This window comes from Epinephelus lanceolatus, chromosome 17 (genome assembly GCF_041903045.1).
Source record: "Epinephelus lanceolatus isolate andai-2023 chromosome 17, ASM4190304v1, whole genome shotgun sequence".
NCBI lineage: Eukaryota > Metazoa > Chordata > Actinopteri > Perciformes > Serranidae > Epinephelus > Epinephelus lanceolatus.
The window spans coordinates 7,673,292-7,696,730 of record NC_135750.1 but is presented as its reverse complement, the minus strand read 5'-3'; the positions used below and the strand labels follow the sequence as shown (position 1 = coordinate 7,696,730).

The window sequence follows — 23,439 nt, the reverse complement described above, 5'->3', positions numbered from 1 at the left end:
ACTGATAGGACAGGTAAGCGTGAGGGGGTGAGAGAGAGGCGGGGATGACATGCAGCAAAGGGCCACAGGCTGGATTCGAACCCAGGCTGCTGCAGCAACAGCCTTGTACATGGGGCGCCTGCTCTACCACTAAGCCACCAACGCCCCTATGCAAGCAATATTTAAGTCAAAATGAAAATGCAATTTTCTTACTATTTCAAAATAAAAATGACACAATACAGTATGTTCAAAGATCTGCTGCAACCTGCTGAACAGTGGACAATATTTAAATGTTTAATAAAATTTTAAGATTAAAATGCAATGAAATCAATGGAGCCCAATTTTCCATTTGTGCATTATTTAGGCTAAATCAGTTAAAATTAATTTCTTGATTATTTTTCTGATCATTTGAAAATAAAGGTGACCTTTTAACACTTCATTTTCAAAGACATAAATATTGTTTCTATAGAAAATCAACTTAGATTGTCTCTGTGTAACAGGGTCAGTTGTGCAGCAATAATATGTGTAACAAAGTCAAATGAACATTTGTAATATTAAGTGTTATAATTCCACAAAATTTGTTTCAGTTGATATTACCTGACACACTTAGGCCTCTGTACTCAATATGTGGAACGTTTGAGTTTGAACCTTTTATTTTTAACTCAAATTACACACACACACGGAACATGGTAATGCTTTTGTTGAATTACACTTTCTTTTTTATACTTTATTTTTTACAAAGAGAAAAAAACAACAGACAAATCCAATAAGAACAGGCAGGGACATCATAGGTAAAGGTGAAATGCTTAACATCTTGTAAAAGAAAATGAGAAGAAGCAGGGTTACATTGAAGTATCACAGTCCTTTATGTTCATGATCGTTCTTTAAGGTCACGAAGGTCCTTGACTTTGATTCATGGGATTCAGGGTATTTTTAAGGAAGGAAAAATCTTCCTGTCCTCCATGAGCTGTAGTCATTATAATTTTATTACAGTCTCTCGTGGGCTTCCATATATTTAACTAAACTGATGAGATCTTCCCACATGCCTCAGTCTTTCTAAAACTGAAGTGGTTGCTTATTTTATTACAATGCATCAGTAAATTCTTGCACGACAGAATCTAAAGGACAAAATGTTGGTGTTGTCAGATTTATATGGTCATATGGGTCAAGAGGAATTCAATAACTTTCTATAACTGTAGATATTCTTGTCAGAGTGAGCTGGGACGCCATCTTGTGGTGACTTCATGTACTGCACCATCTCACTGTATTCCTCATATCCCCTTTTTTCTTTCTGTAAATAATTCATGATGTTGGCTGATCCCGTGACAGTGTTTTGGTTGCACACAGTGGTCTTAAAATATTATCTTATCTGCATTAGTGTTTGAATGATAAATTCCACCTTAATGCACAGGCAGGTTTTTATTTGACTCCTAGAGGGCCTGTCCAAAACACAGAGAAAAGAGCAAAATAAAAGCTTTTAAAGGCATGAGACAGAGATTATTCATATACATGGTAAATATCTCCCTCATTTCTTTTCTACCTTCAGACCCCGCCCACTCACTGTCCACTCCACAGCTACCTGTTGTAATCTCAAACCTTACAGAAATACAAGTTTACTATAATTAAAACTAAAGCTGGGAGTCAGGCTGCAGGGCAAACAGAGGAGCGAACAGATGCAGTGTGTGTTTTTCTCTCTGGGTGTAATATGACACAGTGAATGGGGCTGGGCTTGATTCAGCTCCTCCAGCCAGACAAGCCCAGCCCTTCAGGTCCCAAAACAGGTTGCATGACACAGCCGGGTGGGGCTGTATTATCTGGTATCCACACCACACCTTCTGACTCTCTCCCTTGCGCAAAGACGCACAGCACCATATATAACCGCACGGACCGCGCCGCGCTCGCTCACCGCTCTTCCTCCTCTCCGTGTCGGGCTCCACACACTCCGATCGTCCGTCATGTTCCGCTGTGGGATCGCCTACCCTCGATGCAGGTGGATCGTGCCCCTGCTGCTGCTCTTCGCCATTATTTTTGACATTATCGCCATCGCCGCCACCTCGGGATGGGTCGAGGACGAGGACGCCAAGTCCCACTACGCCAGTATGTGGGAGCAGTGCCGAGGCAGGAACGACAACTGGGATTGCAAGTCTCTCATGGAGCACTGTAAGTGTCACTTTGCACCACACACCAAGCACAATGTAGGTGATCCAAATGGCGCAAAGACAGAGGAAGCATGAGTTCACACAGCCTGTTACACGACCTGGTTTTGTGTGTGTGTGTGTGTGTGTCGCTGTGGTGTTAAATTCAACATTCACATTGTAACCTGAAGGACTCGACCTCTGACTACAACCAGAAACTCCAGGCTGAGGGGAGGAGGGTGAGGCCTACAGTCCTCTCAGTCCTCTCAGGCAGGCAGGCGCACTGAACTTTGGTCCAGCCATGATCCACTGGCTCTTTATCATATCAAGCCGGGGTAAATACATGAGAGAGGAGGGAGGTTTCATGCAGGTGGTGAACAAAACAGCCTCTTATGGAGTTAACTTTGAATTTGACATGCCTCTTTTTCAGTTTGTGTGGCCCTGTATCACTGTGAGTGCTTCAATGGGCTTCACATGCCTTTAAATTATAGGTTTTCAATCCAAACTAAAGAGTTACCTCCTCCTCATATGATCTACTGTGTGATAAAAGACATACGTGGTAAGAAATCTTGTAATTTGTCTGTCAAAATACTTTCAATTCAGAAATCCTCCTGTAAAACAACAGCTCTTTAACCTGTGACGTCTTCTAAAACCAGGGGATACGGCACATCTTCTTCTTTAACCTGATTTTAATACACAGTGATCTAATATAAGCTGCAGGCGTTGCTTTGTTTGTGCCTTATAAAAACTCTTCACCTTCAGCTACTTGTGATTTACCTTGCTGACCCCAATACTACACTATTACACTATGTCTTTTACTGCAACCAGGGGCGTAGCACCAAATTCTAGGCCCCAAGCATAAGCAGTATGTGCAGGCAGGCCCCCCACGCTTCGTCTCTTGATCCATGTCTCTCTCATGTACCTTTTGATTATTGATTTATTTATTTATTTACTTTACAAAGTCAGGTTGCTTTCTTTTTTTTCATTTTGGGAACCTTGATTTGTCTTTCTCGGGGAAAGACAGGACGGTGTACGTTGGTGCCTTAGCTGCGTTAAGAGACAAATCCGAGTGCAGAGCCTCCACTGTTTTGTTTAAGAGAAGTTCAGCATTTTAATCAGATTATTCGGCCAATTTTAATTTGGTTATAGCACCAGTTATGAAAAGAAAAAACTGCAAAGAAAACCAGGCTTTTTGAGGGCCGTCCTCCCATCGGGGCCCTGTGTAATCAGTCCCACTCCCCCCTACTGCAACACCCCTGACTGCAACAACTTACAATAGTAAAACTATTTATGCATATGTGTAAGAGAGACTTTGTAGGAGCAGAGTTGAGCTTTAAAATAACTTAATTCTAATAAAACTGCTCACAGAGAGTGGTCGTTTGTAACAGTTTGCCGAGGGCAAAGTTTTAAACCCACAAACTCCTAAAACACTTCAGGCAAACCTAGAATATTTTACATACTTCCTAACCTGCACTCTGTCTGCCTGTCAAACCTGTCAACACAAACACAGCTAGACAAACTGTTAATTAGATTTTACTTCAGAGTAAAGGTCCAACCAAAGATACATGAACTCACACACACACTCCCTGAAATCGTGTCGAACAATGACTGCGAACAAAGCAGACTTCTGTTCTCGCACTCTTTCTCCTCCTCAGGTTGTATTTGTGTTATCCCACACCCACACTTGCCAACAAAGGCTGTATTGTTGCTCATATCAGGCTCTGTGGACGTCGGCTCGTGATGCTAACAGCACGTAGCTCCATACTGTGATCTGCACAACATATATGATAATAAAAATGCTTCTGTTGGAGCTCTGATGGCCGAATATTCCTCAACAGTTAAAAGTTGCCGTGCCAGAAACTCCACATTGTTGTAAGTCATTGCTGCATAACCTCAGTGGTGGCCTGTCAGATCCTGACCTGAAGGCTGACTGTGATGGAAGTGAACTTTTGTTAAACTCTGACAAGCTCCGATACACATACTGTTTATCAGTGATCTGATATGGTGCAACGAGTCATGTATTGATCAGTTGTTTGAAGGAAAATGAATCATTTCTAATGCAAAAACTAGCAATGATTTTACGTTTTCAGCTTGTCAGATGTTTGGATTTGCTGTTTTTCTTGGTCTTATGTGATAGTAAATTGAATTTTGGGGGGTTTTGAACTGTTGGACAGACAAAACGAGACATTTAAGGGCGTCTCTAGGTTATTGTAATTGGCATTTGTAGCTGTTTTTGATTAGTTTAAGATAGATTGAGAGAGTGATAATTAGTTACAGCTCTACTGCAGTGTCCACTACATGTCTATAGCATAAGATTACAGTAGTAATTGTTTTTAGATGTAAATTCCAAATCACACTTTTCTTTCTCTGCTCCTGTGTGTCTCTTAATGTTTAGACAATGGATCAATGGGAAGTTGTGAGGATATCGTGGCTCAGTGACAGCTCAGTAGAGACAATTAAACTCAAACAAAAGTGCTTTTATTTAATCCTCGTAATGCAAAAAGTATTTTTTCGGTCTCATTTGAAGTTTCAGTTTTGTTCTTTGTGTGACCGTCCACTGCTTCTGTCCTGGCCGGCTCTCAGCAGGACTGAAGTGGTTAAACAAAAGACGGTCGCAGCTGCCAGAAAAACTTCTGGGTGCATTCTTGCCTCGAAGTTCCTCTGAGCGTTCTTGAGTCACAGTTCTGGTCTAAATACTTGTGGGGGTTATGTTGGTGAGCGGAACACGGAGGAAACAAACATGACCAGTGCAGTTGCTGTGTGCGGATGTAGGACGCAGTGAATGTTGGCACCGGACCAAAGACTCGCTGCAGCTTTCCTGTGAGCTACAGGAATAAACATGTTTGGGCTTGAGTGTCGGCAGAAAGTATGAAACCGTAAAGTTTAATTACTGTTTTGATGTGAATCATTGCTCAAGGGAGGGGCGGTATGACGATATACCATCAACCAATCTGACAACTTTATAGAACCATCAGTGAAACAACTTGATTTAATCAGCTAAAACAGAAGTTCCAGTCTATGTATTCATCCATTAACAGCTGAAACACAATATATTGATACCACAATATGCCAGATATTTTCATCATTTCGTCTAGAAATCGTCTTCACATTCCTCGTTTTATCCCAAAGACGTTCAGTTTACTGTCATGCGTGACGAAAAAAACTAGCAAATCCTCACATTTGAGAGGCAGAAGCCAGTTTTCAGTCGACTTTTTTTGGTTTCTTTGTTTGTTTCGTTTTGTTTCTTGCCTTTATTTTACCAGGGAGTCCCATCTGGTTAAAGAGAGACCTAGCCGAGGTAGCAGCTGTGTGAAATAACAACATGTTAATATACAACATGATTTATAGATATTCACAATAACACAAGAGAGCAGCTTTTTTTTTACACAGTGGCCTTTCAAGAAACACATTCTTCACGAAGCCTTGATTAATACAACTTCTTGTTTTAGATATTTTTGCAGGTTACTCTATTCCCAAAGTGCGTCGTAGGAACATTTTGTTTTCCCCAGATCTTTCAAAACCAGGGTTACATTAAAAAGCAACCACTTGGAGGAGTGTAGCGGGTAACCGCCGAAGCTGAGACTGAAGGGTAGATTAGTTAATTTGAGCTGTAAGAGAAATTAAAACATGGCTGCACCATTCATTTCCGTCACCACTTATCCTGTTAGGGGTCGCAGGGGGGGCTGGAGTCTATCCCAGCTAACATTGGTTGAGAGGCGGGGTTCACCCAGGACAGGGCGCCAGACTATCACAGGGCTGACACATAGAGACAGACAACCATTCACACTCACATTCACACCTACAGACAATTTAGAGTCACCAGTTAACCTGCATGTCTTTGGACTGTGGGAGGAAGCTGGAGTACCTGGAGGAAACCCACACTGACACAGGGAGAACATGCAAACTCAAACACTGATGGTGTGTTTCCAGCACTGAGAGCTTCTAGCCGAACTGATCTCCCATTAAAATCTTTCCAAGCTAACCACAGGGAGTCGAGCTGATCCCTGCTGCCTGTGTGAAAGCCTGTTTCTAAAAAGGGTTGATGAGTATTGTCGTTGACTGTAAGACCAAACACTGTTATGGCCGAGGCTTTGTGCAGTGTACATGGGAGAGTCGGCGTGTTTTTGCATTTGTGGAATTCATGGGAGTCTTTTAGTCAAGCTGCAGTTAAGAGCATGTTCCTGTGTGTTTGTAGTTACTGTAAAAGCCTAATCTCTGCAGTTTCTATCAGAAGAGGAAAGCAGATGTTGAACAGCTGGGTGGCATTAAGTTTGAGTGATCGGGACAGGCACACACCCAGACGTTTTCACCATGTATATTAAGGACAGAGCATTCCCCTGCTTAAGACAGAAACAACATGAGGACGCAAGACAACAGCGCCACACTATAAGGGCAACAAGTAGAGCTCCTCTCTGTCTTTGTTTCACCCACAAATGTGGACATTGCAACTTGAAAAACAACCCTGGACTCACATACCTCACAGTTTATGAGCTCAAACATCCCATCCCATAGCTGCATTAACTATAGGGAAGACACACTTCTACAGAATTTAAGTATTTTAAATGCACCGCAGCGCAGACGATAAATCACAAAACCACATAGTGCTGGAACGCAAAGATAATTACGTTCAGCCTTTTGGGAGAACAACAACAACCTTTAAGCTTTCAACAGAAACAATCTGACTGCATCTTCAGCAAAGTTTGTGACATGATTTCCAGTATGTGCTCGTTTTCAGCTGTAACTTATGTGGCGTTCATGTGTCGTGGGAAAGGCTGATACGGACAGTCCTTATCGTGTGTTTGCTTGAGTTCACTCTGGTCTTATAGTGTTTTGTTATAGTTTAGTAAATATATCATTGATATCTGGACAGTGTTCAGTCGCTTTGACTTCCTGCGTCTTCTTTGGGGAGAAAGCTGAACCAGTCGAACTCGTCTGGTGTGTGTCAGTGTGTGCATTATGAGAGAAATACCTCAGGCTGAGGCAGGTAGGGCATTACCTGAACACACACACACACACACACACACACACACACACAGGCAGATGTGAATAATTCAGGGTGTTGGCAGATCCAGTAACAGCGCATTGGGTGTAACTGCTTGTTGAAAGTGCACACAGTGGGCTCGGCCGTCCTCTTCAAAACACCAGGATTATTTGCATTAGTGTTTTTTTGTTTAATGAAACTCAACCTAACACACAGGCAGGTTTTTAGTTTAATCCTAAAGGCCTGTGAATCCTGTCCAGAACACAGTGAACACTTTAAAATGTGTTTTAAAGGCACAAGATGTTTCCTAACAGATTATTTCACACAGTAAAAGCTTCTCTTTACCCAGCGACTCCCCCACAGAAACACATTTTATTTCACCTTTTTTGTCTCATGTGACGGCTTGTACAAAGAGGCCCAAAGATCTACAACCGCGCACGGTGGGAGTCGCCCATTTCGGTACCACAAGTTCCTTGTAATTACGGACGCCATGCCTGCAGAGCGTCACAGAGGGACAAAGAGAGGGAAAGTGTTGTTCAGGGAGTGGCAGACAACAGACAGCTCGCCTCCCTCTCTCCCTCCATATCAGCTTGAACCTCACTAACCCTGTGGAATGTGGCGTCATGAGTTCATGCTGTCGGTGGTGAGAGGGAGGATCATCAGAGCTCAAACAGGGACTGCAGATCATGTAGAAACATTGCACAACTCATGAGTCATTTATTTCCAGAAACAAAGCACAGAAACTTTCAAATTTACGAACAAGCTACGCACAGAAATGATAATACACTTTGTAGCTACATCATACTTAAAATATAAAGTCGTAAGCTGCAAATTTTGTGGGTTTTTTTTGTGGTTTGGTTTCAAAAGTGTGGAAAAATGGTAATAGTTGTACAGCAAAAAGAAAGACAAGTTCATTTATATTGCACATTTCAGCAATTCAGAGCGATCTGCATAAACATGGAAAGCATTGAGACAAATTGCAGAAGAAACACATAATAAAAGGACATTTAAATACAATTAAAGAGCCAGAAACAAGCTAAATATACGAAAACGGGGACAAAACACAAGAATGAAAGTTATAGTGCCGTAAAAGAAATTCATAAATGTTTGATATAATAAAAGACAGCAGAAATAAAGAAAAAGAAAGAAAGAAATGCTGTGTAAACATCTACATTAGCAATGCACTAAAATCATCTTTAGTTTCTTTTATAGATACTTAACGAAAAGTAATGTTGTATTTGCATCTTTACCACAAACAGCACTTTTTTTCTGTCTCATCAGATGTTCATTTCCTGCATCTTTTTGGGAGAATATTAACTGTAAATAAATAAATGTGCCCGAACAACAATAAATGCAAAAGTCTGAAACCATAAAACTGTCCGTCTGTTCAAGTGCTCCAGTGTTTCCCAGCATGTAACTAATCTGTGTGTTTGTTTTTATCAAACTCCAGCTTGGGCCGCGGCAGTCGCTGCTCTCATGATCATCGGCCTCCTCATCCTCATTGTCGCCTTCATCATATCCTGTGTGGCCCTGTGCTGCTCCCTCAACATAAGTCTTCTGCCCCTCATCGGGATACTGTTGATCGTTGTCGGTAAGTTTCGCACACAAGCATGAACACGCATGCAAATGCCACATTTCTGTACGTATGGCTGCTGCATAATTTGTAATGTGATTAGAAATGTTGAAGCAGAGTTTCTCTAGTTGGACAATGAAATTTGACTTTACCACACATGATCAGCACTCAAAAAAGATGAACGCCTCAGGTCTTACAGCTGTACAGTGCATAATATTCCATCTTTAGAAAACAAGTTTATGCTTGCATGTGTCAGGGTTTAGCAACTTAACTGCAATTTTGAGGAGCAGCTTCAGGTCATGGCTGTATAAAAGCGTCGGTTTACCTAAACCACACACAAATCTCACTTAACACCAGTGATATTATGTTAAGGTTTTGAGATATGACTGCATCTGGGTCTTCAGACGTCAGCCAACAAGGTGGAGAAGTTTACTGGGACTACTAAAGACCCGTACATTACACTGAGCGGTCAGATCGTCTTTAGACAGACATGCTGTTGTTTTGAGCCTCACAAACTTAAATTAATTTCACCTCAGCTGTCCTGTAGTGGTGACAAAAATCTAAGAGGCAGATATTTCAAAACTGAAAAACTGAAACTATCTGCATGGTTTGATGCCACCAGTACCCAGTAGGGCTGTACTGAATGGTTCGAAGCTTTGAAGATCCATTCATAATGATAAAAAAAATTAAAATTAGGCTGCACTAATATTATTTTTTCTGATAATACAGCAAAATTAAATCAAATCAGAGTATTTGTAGAATTAGATTCCAGTGATGGCAGCGTGGGATCATTTCCGACTCCAAATATTTCCAATATCCGCAGCATTGTAAGGTCCAAAAGTCAAGATGTATTGAAAAAAGATGGATGTAATCACTTACCAAATTCATCACATGACTTTATCTAATGAAATATTCAGCTTCAATTCATATTTGTTGCTGTTCAGCCTTTTGAAAACAACATTTTCAGTGCGACTTGTGCACCTGTAATTATATTTAATCATTAAAGAAAGTTAATTAAATAGACAAAGACTGACTAATTCAATCAAATGAATCACTTTGTCAAACTGAGGATTTTATTTGAGGATTTTTTTTAGGGCGATGACGTTGTAAAATGTGGCGACAGATGTTCAAAGCTCACTTCAAAAACCTCAAATGAGAAGGAAGTTGCATTCGGTGCAGCCCTGATACCTGGCTCCAACACCAAAACAATATCTTACTTTGAAGAATATAAACATGTTTTTCTACAGAAGCCTTTTTGTCATGGAAAAGAATAAGTCAGCATTCACAGATGTTGAGATGTTGTCTCAACACAAGCAGCCAAACAGGAAGTTTGCTTGAATAAAGTGGTTTAAAATCACCATAATTAGGATTTGAGTCGGTGATTATCGGATTAAAGACCAAAACAAAAAAAAAGACTATTTATCTGAAACTGTCTCTAATTTAATGTTTTAGTGCTTGTTGCTACATACACATTTTGGTTTGACCAAAAATAAATGAGTTTTAATACCTATTCCTACAGTGTCAAGTAAGAACTTTAATTTTTTTGTGAGCATTTGGAAGGTGGTTTAATACCACGTCTAATGCCAATCATGTTCCAGCTGAAAATAATACAAGTTCCCATTAAACCTGACAAATGAGACATCAAGGTGGAGCAGACAGATAAAGGTTACCAGTATGTGTAAGAACAGAGGAGTGACAGACGAAGCCAGGAAATGTCACATTCAGGCTTTGTTTTGAGGTGATAGATTGAAGTGGGAGTCGGAAAGAAAGGAAACCAAACCTTAATCCCAGAGGAGGGTGAACATGATGATGTGTGAGAGTTTGACGCAAAAAAGGAGAAGGAGTAAGTGAGAGACAAAGGGAGGGAGGTCAGCAGAAAGTGACGTTTGTTTCGGGAGGAAGGAAGTGTTGGTGTGACCATGGGAACAGCTGGTTCAGTCTGTATATGTGACTGACTCACCCCACTGAGAGTCTGAAAACATGGGACAGAGCCACACACACACACACACACAGAGTAACTGACAGGTGAAACAGCCAGCCACAGTTCACAGGTACTGGTCTGTGATGATGTCTGTGTTAATCTGCCGCCGGGAGTTCAGTGTGATTTGCATTTGGCTTCTCTCAGAGAGATTTGGCACTTGGCTCCCACAGGTGGCACAAAATGACTCCTGCATGAGTCAGAGTCTCAGAAGAAAGAGAAAGATTTGGAAACAATAAGTAGATCAGAACTCACGGTATCTGTCTGTAGTTCTCTCTTCCCGCCAGCACAGCAGTTACTGAATCATACTATACTTTATAGACCCATTATACCACACTTACCGACATAATCTGACACATTGTGCTTAATAATTTGATTCAAGTGCAGTGCTAACACTAAAGCTTTTTAGCACCTTGACTTCCACTGTAGGTTTCCTCTTTTATTTACCCTTATTTACCCTTTAAAACTAGTCTAGCATTAAGCGAGCGGGCTGCAGTGTTAGTACTTGGGACATGTGAGGACCTTCAGTTTACATCTACTTCAAGTGCTCAGATTGTTATCATAAGTGTCTGACAACATTACTGAAAGGATCCCTACTGAGATCAACCTGTTTGTTAAAGAATAAGATCCCTTTTCTTAACCTAGATACAGCCTTGAAATCGCAGTCACCAAACCCACCAGACTCCATTCAAATAAAGAGTAATTTTAGCATGCATAGAGGCAGCATGTTTTCACATCTAACTGGGTGATTTAAGGGTTTATTTAAACCAAAACAGAGTTGTTGGAACAGTGGGAAAATGAATCAAGACAGTTCTTGTGGGTTTTATTTTGTTGCTGTCAACTTTGAATGAAGTGTGTTTTACAGTGATTAAATTACTGTTTATTTAAATGGACTCTGGTGGGTTTGGTAATAGAGATTTTGGGGCTGTTTCTGGTTGAATATAAAAGATCTTACTCTTTAACAAAAAGGTCTATCTCTGAAGGGATCCTCTCCATAATGCTGCCAGACACTTAGAATAATAATCTGAGCCTGTCAGTGGCAAAAACAAGCACTTTTACATTGACATAGTGACATTGCAGACTGTTGTGAGGCTGCCAGCTGCAGCATTCTCACTTAGTGCTGGACTAGTTTCAGGTCCAGATTGAAAAATATCAAAGCTACTTTAAGTGTCTTTAAGCATTATTCTGTATGGGCTTGTTTGAGCTCTTCACTGAAGCTACATGATGTTTAGTGTAATTAGGTTTATTTTGTCTACTCAAAATAGATTAAGTGTAGAAAGTTTCTTTTAATCAGACAATGTGTTTTTAAGGAGATGTAGTTTATACTACATCTCCTTAAAGAGTGAAGTTTTGTTCATTTGCATGTAGCTGCACAGGGTGTGTTTGTAATGACTGATGTGTACTGGCATGTCAGGAGGGTTAAGAAGTCGGACAGTTCGACATAAAATATGCTTGTATTCTTATGTTTGTCAGTTATTTAAGGGCTAAAAACATAAATGAGGGTTAAAAAAGTTTCCAGGGAAGCAGAAGTGTGCTTTTGATAGTAAAACATGACCTTTATAAAGTACGTCAGTGCTGTTTGGCACCGATCCCTCAAATGGATACCTCTCTCTGAGGCATCCATCTTTATACGTCTCTGTTTGTTGCAAATGGGCTAAAACAAACTGTTACTGTGATCTACTCCTGACTTCACAGTGAGGGTGTGTCTGATTAAATCGTCTGTGATTAACAGATCAGTTTATGTTGTGAAGAAGCATCATACCTGATTCACCAGCCTCCCCTCCTTAGCTCGAGGGCGTTAAGGTTTACTGTCACTAAAAAAATCCATCACAGGACAAACCAGTGTCACACCTTTCTCCAGAATATGTCCCTGAAAATTGTAGTCAACCATGAGTTCCAGTGTAGTGTTTTAGATTTGATTACCGTCTGCGAACACTGACTCACCTGATGTCGATGCGTTGATGTAACTCTCACACACTCATGTGACAGTGTTTTCCACACCCTGCTGTTAGTATCAGTGTAATCACCTTTCTCTTTCTCTCTCTCTCTGTCTCGCTGCAGTGATTCTCCAGTTCATCGCTCTGATCATCTACCCCGTCAAATTCAACGAGCTGATCTTCGAGGGCCAGTATAACTACACCTGGGCCTACGGCTTTGGCTGGGGCGCCACCATCCTCTGCATCGGCTGCGCCATCCTCTTCTGCTGCCTGCCGCGCTATGAGGACGAGCTGACCGGCCTGGCCAAGACCAAATACATCTACTCCTCTGCTTAAAGACTACACCTGCACACACACACACCCAGTTACAGACATTTCCACATTCCACTCTGACCTGGATCTGTGTCAGCTGTTGGACATTTTAACACTGTTCCATTTCACCAAAGATCCACGATGGCTCAGCTCAGTTCGACCTGGTTCAGCAGTGGAAACCTCCCTCCTCCATCTATCTACCATCCACGAGCAAAGCCAGAAGCGTGGGGTGCTTCTCACTGGAAGTGGACTGTGATTGGATGTCGCATCTGCTTTAATGTACAGACCTCTATTTTAGATTAAGTCAGCATCATATGAAAGTGGTTGTTTCTCACATTCTGCATTTGAGTGAAGCATATTCCTCATTTTATCTGTACTTTCTACCAGTAACTCTCAATGCAAGATCACCCAAGTGCACTTAACCTAAGGGATGTAACTATGTGTAAAGCATAGCCTGGTTTATTCTACATCTCCGAAAACCTTGGAAAGAAGAGCAGTTTGGACTAAATTTGCACAGGATGCAAAAAGGAATCATTAATCATCATTTGGTCTTGTCCCGTGTGTTTTAATTAATTTCCCCCAATTCTTTACTGTGTGTGTCTTGTAAGAAGGCTCGGAAGCTGAATGTAATCGATACATTTGAAAATGTAGTTTAATAGTTGTGTTTGCACCTTTTTTTTATGCATTTTTTTGATCATTCTTATCTGCTGTTTGTCTCCAGAGTTTTGTATTGTTATTTAGATTTTACCAAAGGGGTATAACTGGGAGTTTGCTGTGCTGTCTTTGTATCTGTACTGAACACTCAAAGAAATTATTTGGACTATTGTCAGGTTTACATGTGTCAATTCGAGAGGTGAGAACCAGAGGGGCGTGAGTGACACTGGGGGGTAAAATGAGTTTTATATTTGTATCAATTGAAAGCTCTTTATGAGCACTTTCTGTTGCCAAACCAACCAAGAGTTATTAATCAAAAACCGAAAGACTTAACCTCGAACAAGAGAACTGTTTGGGGACATAAAGGGCATAAGTGCACTTACTCACTTATAGAAAAATTCAATAAATGTCAAAATATTGTTCATTAAATATACTGTCGTCCACATGTTTATGAAGTTTTAATATTGAAGATTAAATTCAATAAACAAAATCAGCTCACACTATGGTCAGTTTTTGTTTGTCTGTCCTAAGTTGGTCAAAGGTCACTTTCACCTCTGGTTCTCGCCAAAAATGTCCATCCTGCCGAGTCAAATCATTTTAACATAAACTAAAAAATATTCATGTAAATCAATCAAATAAAACTGACAAACAGAGGAAGAGACTTTATAGATTTAAACACATAATTTACTTTAATAAAGTTAATGCAATAACTGCTAATAAATTCTATTCATCTCAAATATATTGAATCATATGTTTAAATCTATGTATTTCATTATTGAATTTATTAACAGTAATTACATAAACATTACTTAAGTAAATTGGGTAAATTCTATGAGCTAGGGTTACATGAATATTTCAGTTTTATGTGATGTAATTATACAAATTGTACTTTTTGGTGTATGTTAGAATTACTTGACTCAATTAAATTGAAATTTTATGTGTAATTGAAATAAACCTGACTATAATAATTATAATAATTTCTGTGAGTGAGCAGACACTCGACAGCGCGTGATGGTTGATTAACACGGCTGCTTTTCTCTCACTCTAAACTGAATTTCCATTTAGCTTAGTAATTAATTTAGAAAATATTTAGATATTTTCTTTATAGTACTTTTTTCCATTCTGACCGTCATTTAAAATTGATCAAATGTAGAAAGTTTACCCATCATTTTTCACTCACATGAGCTTCCTTGTTAAATAATGATGTCATGTTATTTTGGTTTAAAGAGAACATTATAAACCCAGCAGCATTCTGTGTTTTCCATGTCTTGTTGCCTCAAAGTTCATTATCTAGAGAGTGTATTCAGAGAGGAGACATTCCTCACAGAGAGACGACCAATCATGTATTTTCTGAGAGCCTTGATAAGTTTTGATAACGCTCCTGTGGCTGACCATCTGCTGGTTTGATGAGACACTAAGACCGAGGTGAACAATCTTCTGACATACTGTGTGTTAAACTCGTGCCTTAGCTTCTTCGGTGTTGTGTTGTTGAATGTCCTATCGACCTGATCAGTCTGGTTTTACTGACTCACACTTAATCCCAGTCAACAGATGCATTTCTGTTCATGCCAGCATCCTGCCCGAACACGACCTAAATGAGTTCTGGGGAAAGATTATGTGACTGTTGAATGAAAGAGGAGATGTAAAGACTGATTTTAGATCCAGCTCATGATGTTATCATCCCACTCAGAGTCTTTCAAGTTGTTTACGCAGTAAGTTGCTGCGTAATAAACTTTTTGATTCAGTAGAAACTGAGAATCAGGGCAGATGTAAGCAGGATGTGTTTGAAGAAACTTCCTGCATGTCTCGACGGTGATGTAAAAAACAAACATGCTTTTATTTCCATGCATGAATCTCTCTTGACGCCAGCATTTTCAGACGTTATTAGTCACTGTATAGGGGTATGTATTGTACTATAGAGAATGTCTTCTTAACATTCATCCACCTCTGGAAATCAGCTGTTCTTCTGCTGTAGTATGAATTGGTTATTTTTGGTAGTCTGTGTATTTTTATGCAATAAAAAGATTTTTTTGAAGTGGTGTCTGACTTTTTTCTTTTTTTAACAAGTGACTTTATGTTTGGAGGATAAGAGCTGCAGGGTCTTACATTTAATGTTGGAAATATTTGGCTTTAAAAGCATTTAAATAGTATTAAATTTGAATTTATGAGCTCTTAATTGCCACAAATATTTTATCTAACACAGTGGTTCCCAACTGGTGCAGCCATGGGGTCCAGATTTCTCCTTAGTCATTATTCCAAGGTCCACACAGTGTAATACATCCAGCGTCATACTGGTGTTTGGCCATGTCATCCAGCTAGTTTGCTGTCTCTGTTAAGTAGCTGTCTGTTGGTCACTCACTCTACAGCAGCACTTCAAAATAAAAGCTCTGTGTTTGTAATTTAGTGTATGTGAAAATAAGTGTGTTTTTTTTTTTACAAACATGACAGTTTGCAGGTCAGTTGAGGTCCTTTCAGAACGGACCTGTGACCCACCAGCTGGGAAACACGGATCTAATTTATTTATTTGTCAAACTTGGTACACATTTCTGATGTTATAAATTTTTAAATCTACCTCTGAACTTAATAACATGTTTTTACCTTATACTTGCCTTTACTTTTGGACTAATGTAGATTAACCTAAATCACTCTAATAACCATATTGCCACATACAATCTACCTCTGCACTGGGCCACATATATACTGCTTATGATATAATAATAATAATGATAAACTTTTCCTATATACCACCTTTCACACAAGAAATGCAGCACAAAGTGTTTTACAATAAGGGCAGTATTAGCACTGAGTGCTTCCCGTGACATAATGAACATAATGCAGAACTGATTAAAACTGTAAAACTATAAATCATAAAATCAATAAAAATTTTAAAGAGTTGCAGCAGCGTGAAGCGTAAAAAGAAAGAGTTTCAGACTTGTATTAGGAGAGTCAGAGCTTAAGCTTTCTTTTAAAAAATATTAGCGAGCTAGCTGTATCTATAGGTAGTGTGTTCCATAGCTTTAGGGCGTAACTGACAAAGGCTGCATCCCTGAATTTCTTCCAGCTGTTGCTGGGAACCTCCAATAAACCAGTAGTTTTCATTTTTTAACAAACCAAAATTAAAAAACATCCATCTCAGAAACATGACACCCGCTGAAGAACAATGCAAAATTAAGATAACTAATCTTATGGGTTACTAATTAAATGTCTAGTAAGAGTAATAAAATAAAATAAATAACTAAATAAACAGTCCATGAAAAGTAAAATTTGTACAAGCATGACATGTAACATTCTTTCTATGAGACTACCACAACACTGCTGAGTGTCCATTCACTGTCCCATGTGAGGTTCAGTGTCCACAGATTAACCCCTTTTCAAAATGTCTGAATCTTTGGACATGACCATAGAGTAGTAGAGTAGTAGATGTAACAGGAAGTCAGTGCAGAACAGCTCAGACTGACCTGACGTGCTCTCTCCTCTGGTCCTGGTTAATAGCCGAGCTGCAGAGTTTTGAATGAGCTGAAGTCTCTCAGTGGTGTTTTTTTGGCAGGCCAGTTACAAGTGTGTTACAGTAGTCGAGTCGGCTTGAAATAAAGGCATGAATTAATTTCTCTTCTTCTTTTTCATTTAGGAATAGTCGTACCTTTGCTGTGTTTCTGAGGTGGAGAAATGACGTTTTCGTCACCTTGTTAATGTGGGACTTTTATGTGGGACTACATAAAACCTACCTCTGCACTGGACCACATTATACTAGTAACCCATACGTACCTGTGAGGCTTGAATAAGAAAAAGATTATTTGTCAAATCAGTCTTAAACTTGGTTAAGTGTTATCTTGAGAAGGTCTGAAAAAGCGTTAAATTTGGAGAGGAACAGGAAAGATATTTGTCAAATGTTTCACAGTCCTGTCTCCACTTTGCAGAAGTCAATAAAGACGATCAGATTTCTCAAGGGCACCTGTAAATAAATATCAAACAAACACCAGGAATTTACTTTAGTTTCAAGGCCGATCCAAATCTATATGCAAGTTGGAGCTGTTTATTTACAATGTCAGCGAGGTCAGGCAGAAATCCAGGTGCAACCTGCATGCAAATGATGTTCCTGACTCAGTGTTTGTACTCAGACTCATATGGGGTTGTCATCACACACACACACACACACACACACACACACACACACACACACACAAATGCAGGCGCACAGAGGAACATAGTTGATAAACAACACACAGATCCACAGTGCGCTGTGAGTCATGAATTATGACATGCACACACACCCAGAGAGCCACACCCTGGGACAAGCCTGTGTGAGAATTAGACTTTGCTCAGCATGTCTTGACAGCTCTGGTTTCTCTGTGAAAGAAGAGAGTGCTTGAGAGGGAGGAAGGGGGACGAGGGGGAGACAGAATGACATGAGGGTGAGAAATACAGTGTGAAGGAGAGGAGGACACACAGTAATAGTGGAAAAGTAAATGAGGGAGTGACTGGTGTAAAGTTAGAGGGGAAGTAAAACAAGTGAGAACAAGATAGACAGTAAAGTAGCTGCTGTACTTTCCCCCCCACTGCTCATGTTTTGTCCTGTTTCATTTTTACTTTAAAGGCAGAAAACTGTAGCTCCATTGCTCTGTATAAAGGTCGACATGTTCAAGCATGTAGCAGCTCTACCAAACACAGGTATATAACTGAAACATGTAGAACTGGATTTGCATTGCTAGGCAACAGATTGGTTTCATGTTTACTTCCTGGCAGCTGACATTTTTCACACACACTGCAAAACACTCCCAACAGGAAATACTTAAGGAGCCATTTAGAAATTTGAAACTGTCTCTATGAGTCCCTCTACTGGAGACTTTGTGACAGGAGGAAGATCTGCACATTATTGGTTGCACAAAACACCTCAAGTTTTCTCTTTAAATATGACACTTAACACTTAATTTCTCCTTAGCTGAGGGACTTACACAGTTGCAAAGAATCCCTCAAAATGTCTCCTTAGTTAAGGAAAGACATTAACTCATTTACTGCATTGAAAGAGATTTTACAATGGTACAAGCATCCAGGTCGATTGTTTGCTTGAACTCATGCTTGTGATGCCTGTTATTGTCTCATAACGTTGGCTAATATACTATATAGATAATGAAAAAATGGCAGAAGAAGACAAAACAGGGAAACCATATTGATCCATGGCTCCACGTTGACGTAGAGCTATGTCGTAACCTACGCTGTAGCCTGACCTGCACCTCTGTAACTATGTGTCGCGGTAACACAGACCTCCTGTCTGTTTCTGTAAACTGAAACCATTTCCCTCAGTGGAAACAAAGTTTTATTTACTTGTATTTCACAGATAAGAAACAATAAATTGTGAAGACAATAAAGCCTCCACAAAAATAGCATTATAAGTCTTGTGTGTGATTTATCCTGGCTTCATATGAGCAGAGGAAATCTCTGCTAACTGCTAGGCTAATGTATACAATGTAAAATGCCATAGGCTTGTGCTAATAACGTTAGCATGTTGTATTTGTGGGGAAAATGTGTCCAGATAAAGACAAGTGTTTGTCTGTGATAAAGACAAGTGTTATGTTTAGTATAAGACAGTTGTTTTGTCAGTGAACCTTGTGAGTTGTAATGGAGCCTAATTTTGTAACATTACTTTTGTTAAATGTTGCTGTTGTCCCTGGCTTCAGAGAAGAGGAAAGATCGCTAGCTGCTAGGCTAAAATATATAATGTAAAATGCCATAGGCTTGTGCTAAAAACGTTAGCATAGTGTATTTGTGGGGAAAATGTGTCCAGATGAAGACAAGTGTTTGTCTGTGAATGCTGCGAGTTATAGTGAAGCTGATTTGTGTAGGCTACTTGTGTTAGAAATTGCAGAGTGACACAGACGCACCACCACACAAGTAAAAATTCTCACAACGGCGAAGGCTACTTGCGGTGGTGTGTCAGTAGCCATGTTTCCATTAGCCTGTTTAGATGTGCATCTAGAAGTAAATTATGATGTAAATGCCAAAATTCGAATTAAAATCCCCTGATTCGAACAAACTAAAATACGCTCGCTTTAGCTGGGTTTTGGTTGATTCAAAAAATGATTCACAAAACGAGGGATGGAAACAGTTCTGTTCGAATTAAGTCTGACGTAGCGCACCTCTCTCCATGGTGATATCCACACTCTGGGTCGGGAAGGCGGTAATGCATTTACAAGCTGGTTGCCAACTGCCAGAAAACGTAGAAAAAGAAGAATGCAAGACTTGTTTTGTTTCCGGTTCTGCGGAAAACTCGCGCGAGTTCATAGTTTTCACCAAAGTCCGTACATTTAATTGAAACACACAGGATTCGTATTTCTTTTAATGCGCATTTCCCAATGATTCAAATCACTTTTGGATGGAAACATAGCTAGTGTCACTCTGCAGTTACACCTCCAAAACACTAGTCGGTGGCGGGATTTCTGTGAGGTGCTGTAAAGTTGAGTTGATTCAAACACATTAAACACACATTAATAGCTTAATAGAGACAATTTCAAACACAAGCACACAAACTTCACTATAACTCGCAGCATTTACAAAAAAAATGTCTTTTTGCTGGACACATTTTCTCCACAAATACAACATGCTAACGTTATTAGGACAAGCCTATGGCATTTTACATTGTGTAAATTAGCCTAGCAGCTATCAATCTCCTGGCCCGATTTCCTCTTCTCATATGAAGCCAGGGACAACAGCAACATTTAACAAAGGTAACGGTACACAATTTGGCTCCATTACAACTCATAACATTCACCGACAAAACAACTGTCGTATACTAAACATGTTTTTCAAACAAATATAACATGCTAACGTTATTAGCACAAGCCTATGGCATTTAACATTGTATAAATTAGCCTAGCAGCTAACAATGTTTTCCTCTTCTCATATAAAACCAGGGACAACAGCAACATTTAACAAAGGTAATGATACATAATTTTTCTCCTTACATCCCACAGGATTCACCGACAAAACAACTGTGTTATTCTAAACACGTTTTCCAAAGAAATACAACATGCTAACATTATTAGCAAAAGCCTATGGCATTTTACATTGTATAAATTAGCCTAGCGGTGATCTTTTCCTCTTCTTATATAAAACCAGGGACAAGAGCAACATTTAACAAAGGTAACGGGACATACTTCGGCTTTGTCACAACTCACAGGGTTCGTTGTCAAAACAACTGTCATATTAAACAGGTTTTCCAAACAAATGTAACATGCTAACGTTATTAGCACAAGCCTATGGCATTTTACATTGTATAAATTAACCTAGCAACAAGCAGAGATTTCCTCTGCTCATATGAAGCCAGGATAATCACACACAAGACAAGGCTTTATTGTCTTAACAATTTATTGTTTCTTATCTGTGAAATTAAAATAAATAAAAGCTTTGTTTCCGCTGAGAGAAATGGTTTCAGCCTACAAAAACAGACAGGAGGTCTGCGTCACCGCGGCGCATACAATTCTGGGGAGCTGCACGTCAGGCTACAGCGTAGGCTCTATGTCGACATGTAAATTTAATTAAATTATAAATTATAAATCAAAATAAGATATATGGCTGACAATGAGAAAAGCAGGTCAGCAGAACCACATATAGTGAAATTAGCTTTCCAGTTTCAGATAAGCTAATGACATTTTTTGGAGAAAGGTGATGTGATGACTTCCACTGCAAAAAGATTTCCCTATGATTTTATTTAAGAGGTATTTGGTGTAAAGTTGTTAAATTTAATCCTATCCTTTCATGCACTCTTATTGTGAAGATAAGAGAAATCCCTCAGCCTTGTGTTTGACTTGTTCAGTGTTTGCGCTCCTTTGGTCTGTGCTTCTACATGTTGGCCACTAGAGGTCAGGCTCGATCAGTAAATCAGCCTCTGTTGCTTCTGCATCTTCCATCTGTCCAACCCACCCACACCACTTCTCTCCCTCCAGGTTAACTCAAACTTTTACAGGTGTCTGTCGAGAAGTGTCCCCCAAAAAAGAGAAATAAGACAACTCAAACAATGTGAGGTTAATGTCAGCCTTCACCCCTACACAAAGCCTGTGTCAAGTGATCTTTAGTGGGGGTTGGTTTCGATCCGCCTCCGAGGTGCTTTCCACTGAGAAGAAGAGCCAGAAGAACATTGAGATGTTCTCCTCAGGGTTCTCCCCGCTGTTCTGCCACCTCATATCAGGATGGGGCCCCAAGGCTTTTGGGGCTCTGAGGGAACGCGCTGGGTTCAGAAGTCACTGTGAGGGACTGGCCACACTGTCAGAACACAAGAGACAGATGACTCTGGAGGTATAGGAACCTATTGTAAAGCATAGATTAATGTAAAATGACTGGATTCCTAGGAGACGGCATGTAGATAGCCAACACGTTTGTGATTATCATAAACCCCCAGTTCTGGCTGTGGACCGTGCTTTTTTAAAAAGCCAAGGGGGACTGTGTCATAATGGTACATGTCAACATATGATATTATTTATTAAATTAAAACATGTAGGTTTACCACAGCAACATATCAAGAGCTTAGATTTTTTTTTTTTTTTTGATATTTTATCATGATTTTATATGCAGAGAGTGAAACCGGAAAAACTGAGGGTGGATAGATGAAGCCAAGATTTAAGTACAGGCACATATGTAGCAGTTACACAGACTGAGTCACAAGCTTTTTTAAAAACATGTGCTGCACAAAGAAGTGCAGAAACATGACTGCAACTCAGGAAAAAAAGCTCATGTCACATGTCACATGTGACTCAGACGCCTCTTTTAGCGTATATATCTGAACATCTTGTAACCTCTGCTTCCTTTATTAGATAAGGAGAAGTCAAATGGCATCAACAAAACAGAGAAAAGGCCTCTCTAAAATGTGGTGTTTTATAAGCCAGCCAACACAGGCAATGCATATTGGGAAGATTTGATTATTATTTTTGATGTCTTTTAACTGAAGACAAAAGCACAACCAGACAGAAGTCATAACAGCCTTCTTACTATTCTGGACATTTGAAAATAATTAAAGTTGTGATATATGTGAATAGCAAAGTGCTTTCAAGTGGTGGAGGAAGTATTCATTTGCTTTATTTAGTTAAAAGTACCACACTGTAACAATACTCTCTAAGTCATGCAATGAAAAGTGTCATACCAATATCTGTTTTATGAACACATTATTATTGTTGATATATTAAAGCTGGGGTAGGCTGAAATCTGCAAAAAGGCAAAAACAAAAAAGGCATAACTTGAATATACCCCGTCCTCCTGCAGCTCTCTCCTCTCTGTCCTAAGCCCCTCCCACCAGACAGCCACAGGCATATGCTCACACTTCACACAGTAACCCAGTGTTTCCCATATGTTGATTTATTTAACCTTTTTTTCATCAAAGAGTTGCCCGCAGCTCGTTTGCTCAGCCCTTCCTTGCCTCACTCTGTCTGTCTGTCTGTGTTTACCAGACCACAAATGAGATAAGAATTAGCTGCGAGCCACCCCACCATCCCTCCGCCCTGCTCCCCGCCACTGTGAACTGCCTCACAATGAGTAGAGCAGGCAGCAGCTTAGGAGAACGTTTGGCGACTCTAGCGGCTCGAATTCAACCTGCAAAAACCTCTGAGCACTGGGTGTTACAAAGGGTTGGTGGCTGTGGCAGTGTTTTGTCTAACCTGTGTACCGGCAGCAACAGAAAGTTTTCTGATACAGCAGGGAGCCAGGACTGTCCGGTCCATCAGAATTGTCTGTATCCGGGTTGCTGCGGCCACTGAGTGGGGGTCTGTCTCCATAGCTGCTGCCCGCTCTCTGTCTGGTGAGGTGTGGTGGCAGGGAGTGAGGGACACACTGTGATTCGAGGCTCAAGCTAATGTTAGCAACATTAAGTAAGTAAGTAAGTAAAATTTATTTATATAGCAAATACA

The 23,439-nt window shown here is 40.0% G+C and overlaps 1 protein-coding gene across 1 annotated transcript; it reads left to right on the top strand.

Annotated features, from left to right (window-relative positions):
- Window positions 1-1,770: 1,770 nt before the first annotated feature.
- Window positions 1,771-15,584, top strand: perp (p53 apoptosis effector related to pmp22). The gene is made up of 3 exons (XM_033613380.2): window positions 1,771-2,139; window positions 8,546-8,686; window positions 12,708-15,584. The coding sequence occupies exons 1-3, from the start codon at window positions 1,935-1,937 to the stop codon at window positions 12,917-12,919; spliced, it is 558 nt and encodes a 185-aa protein (XP_033469271.1). The 5' UTR covers window positions 1,771-1,934; the 3' UTR covers window positions 12,920-15,584.
- Window positions 15,585-23,439: the final 7,855 nt, after the last annotated feature.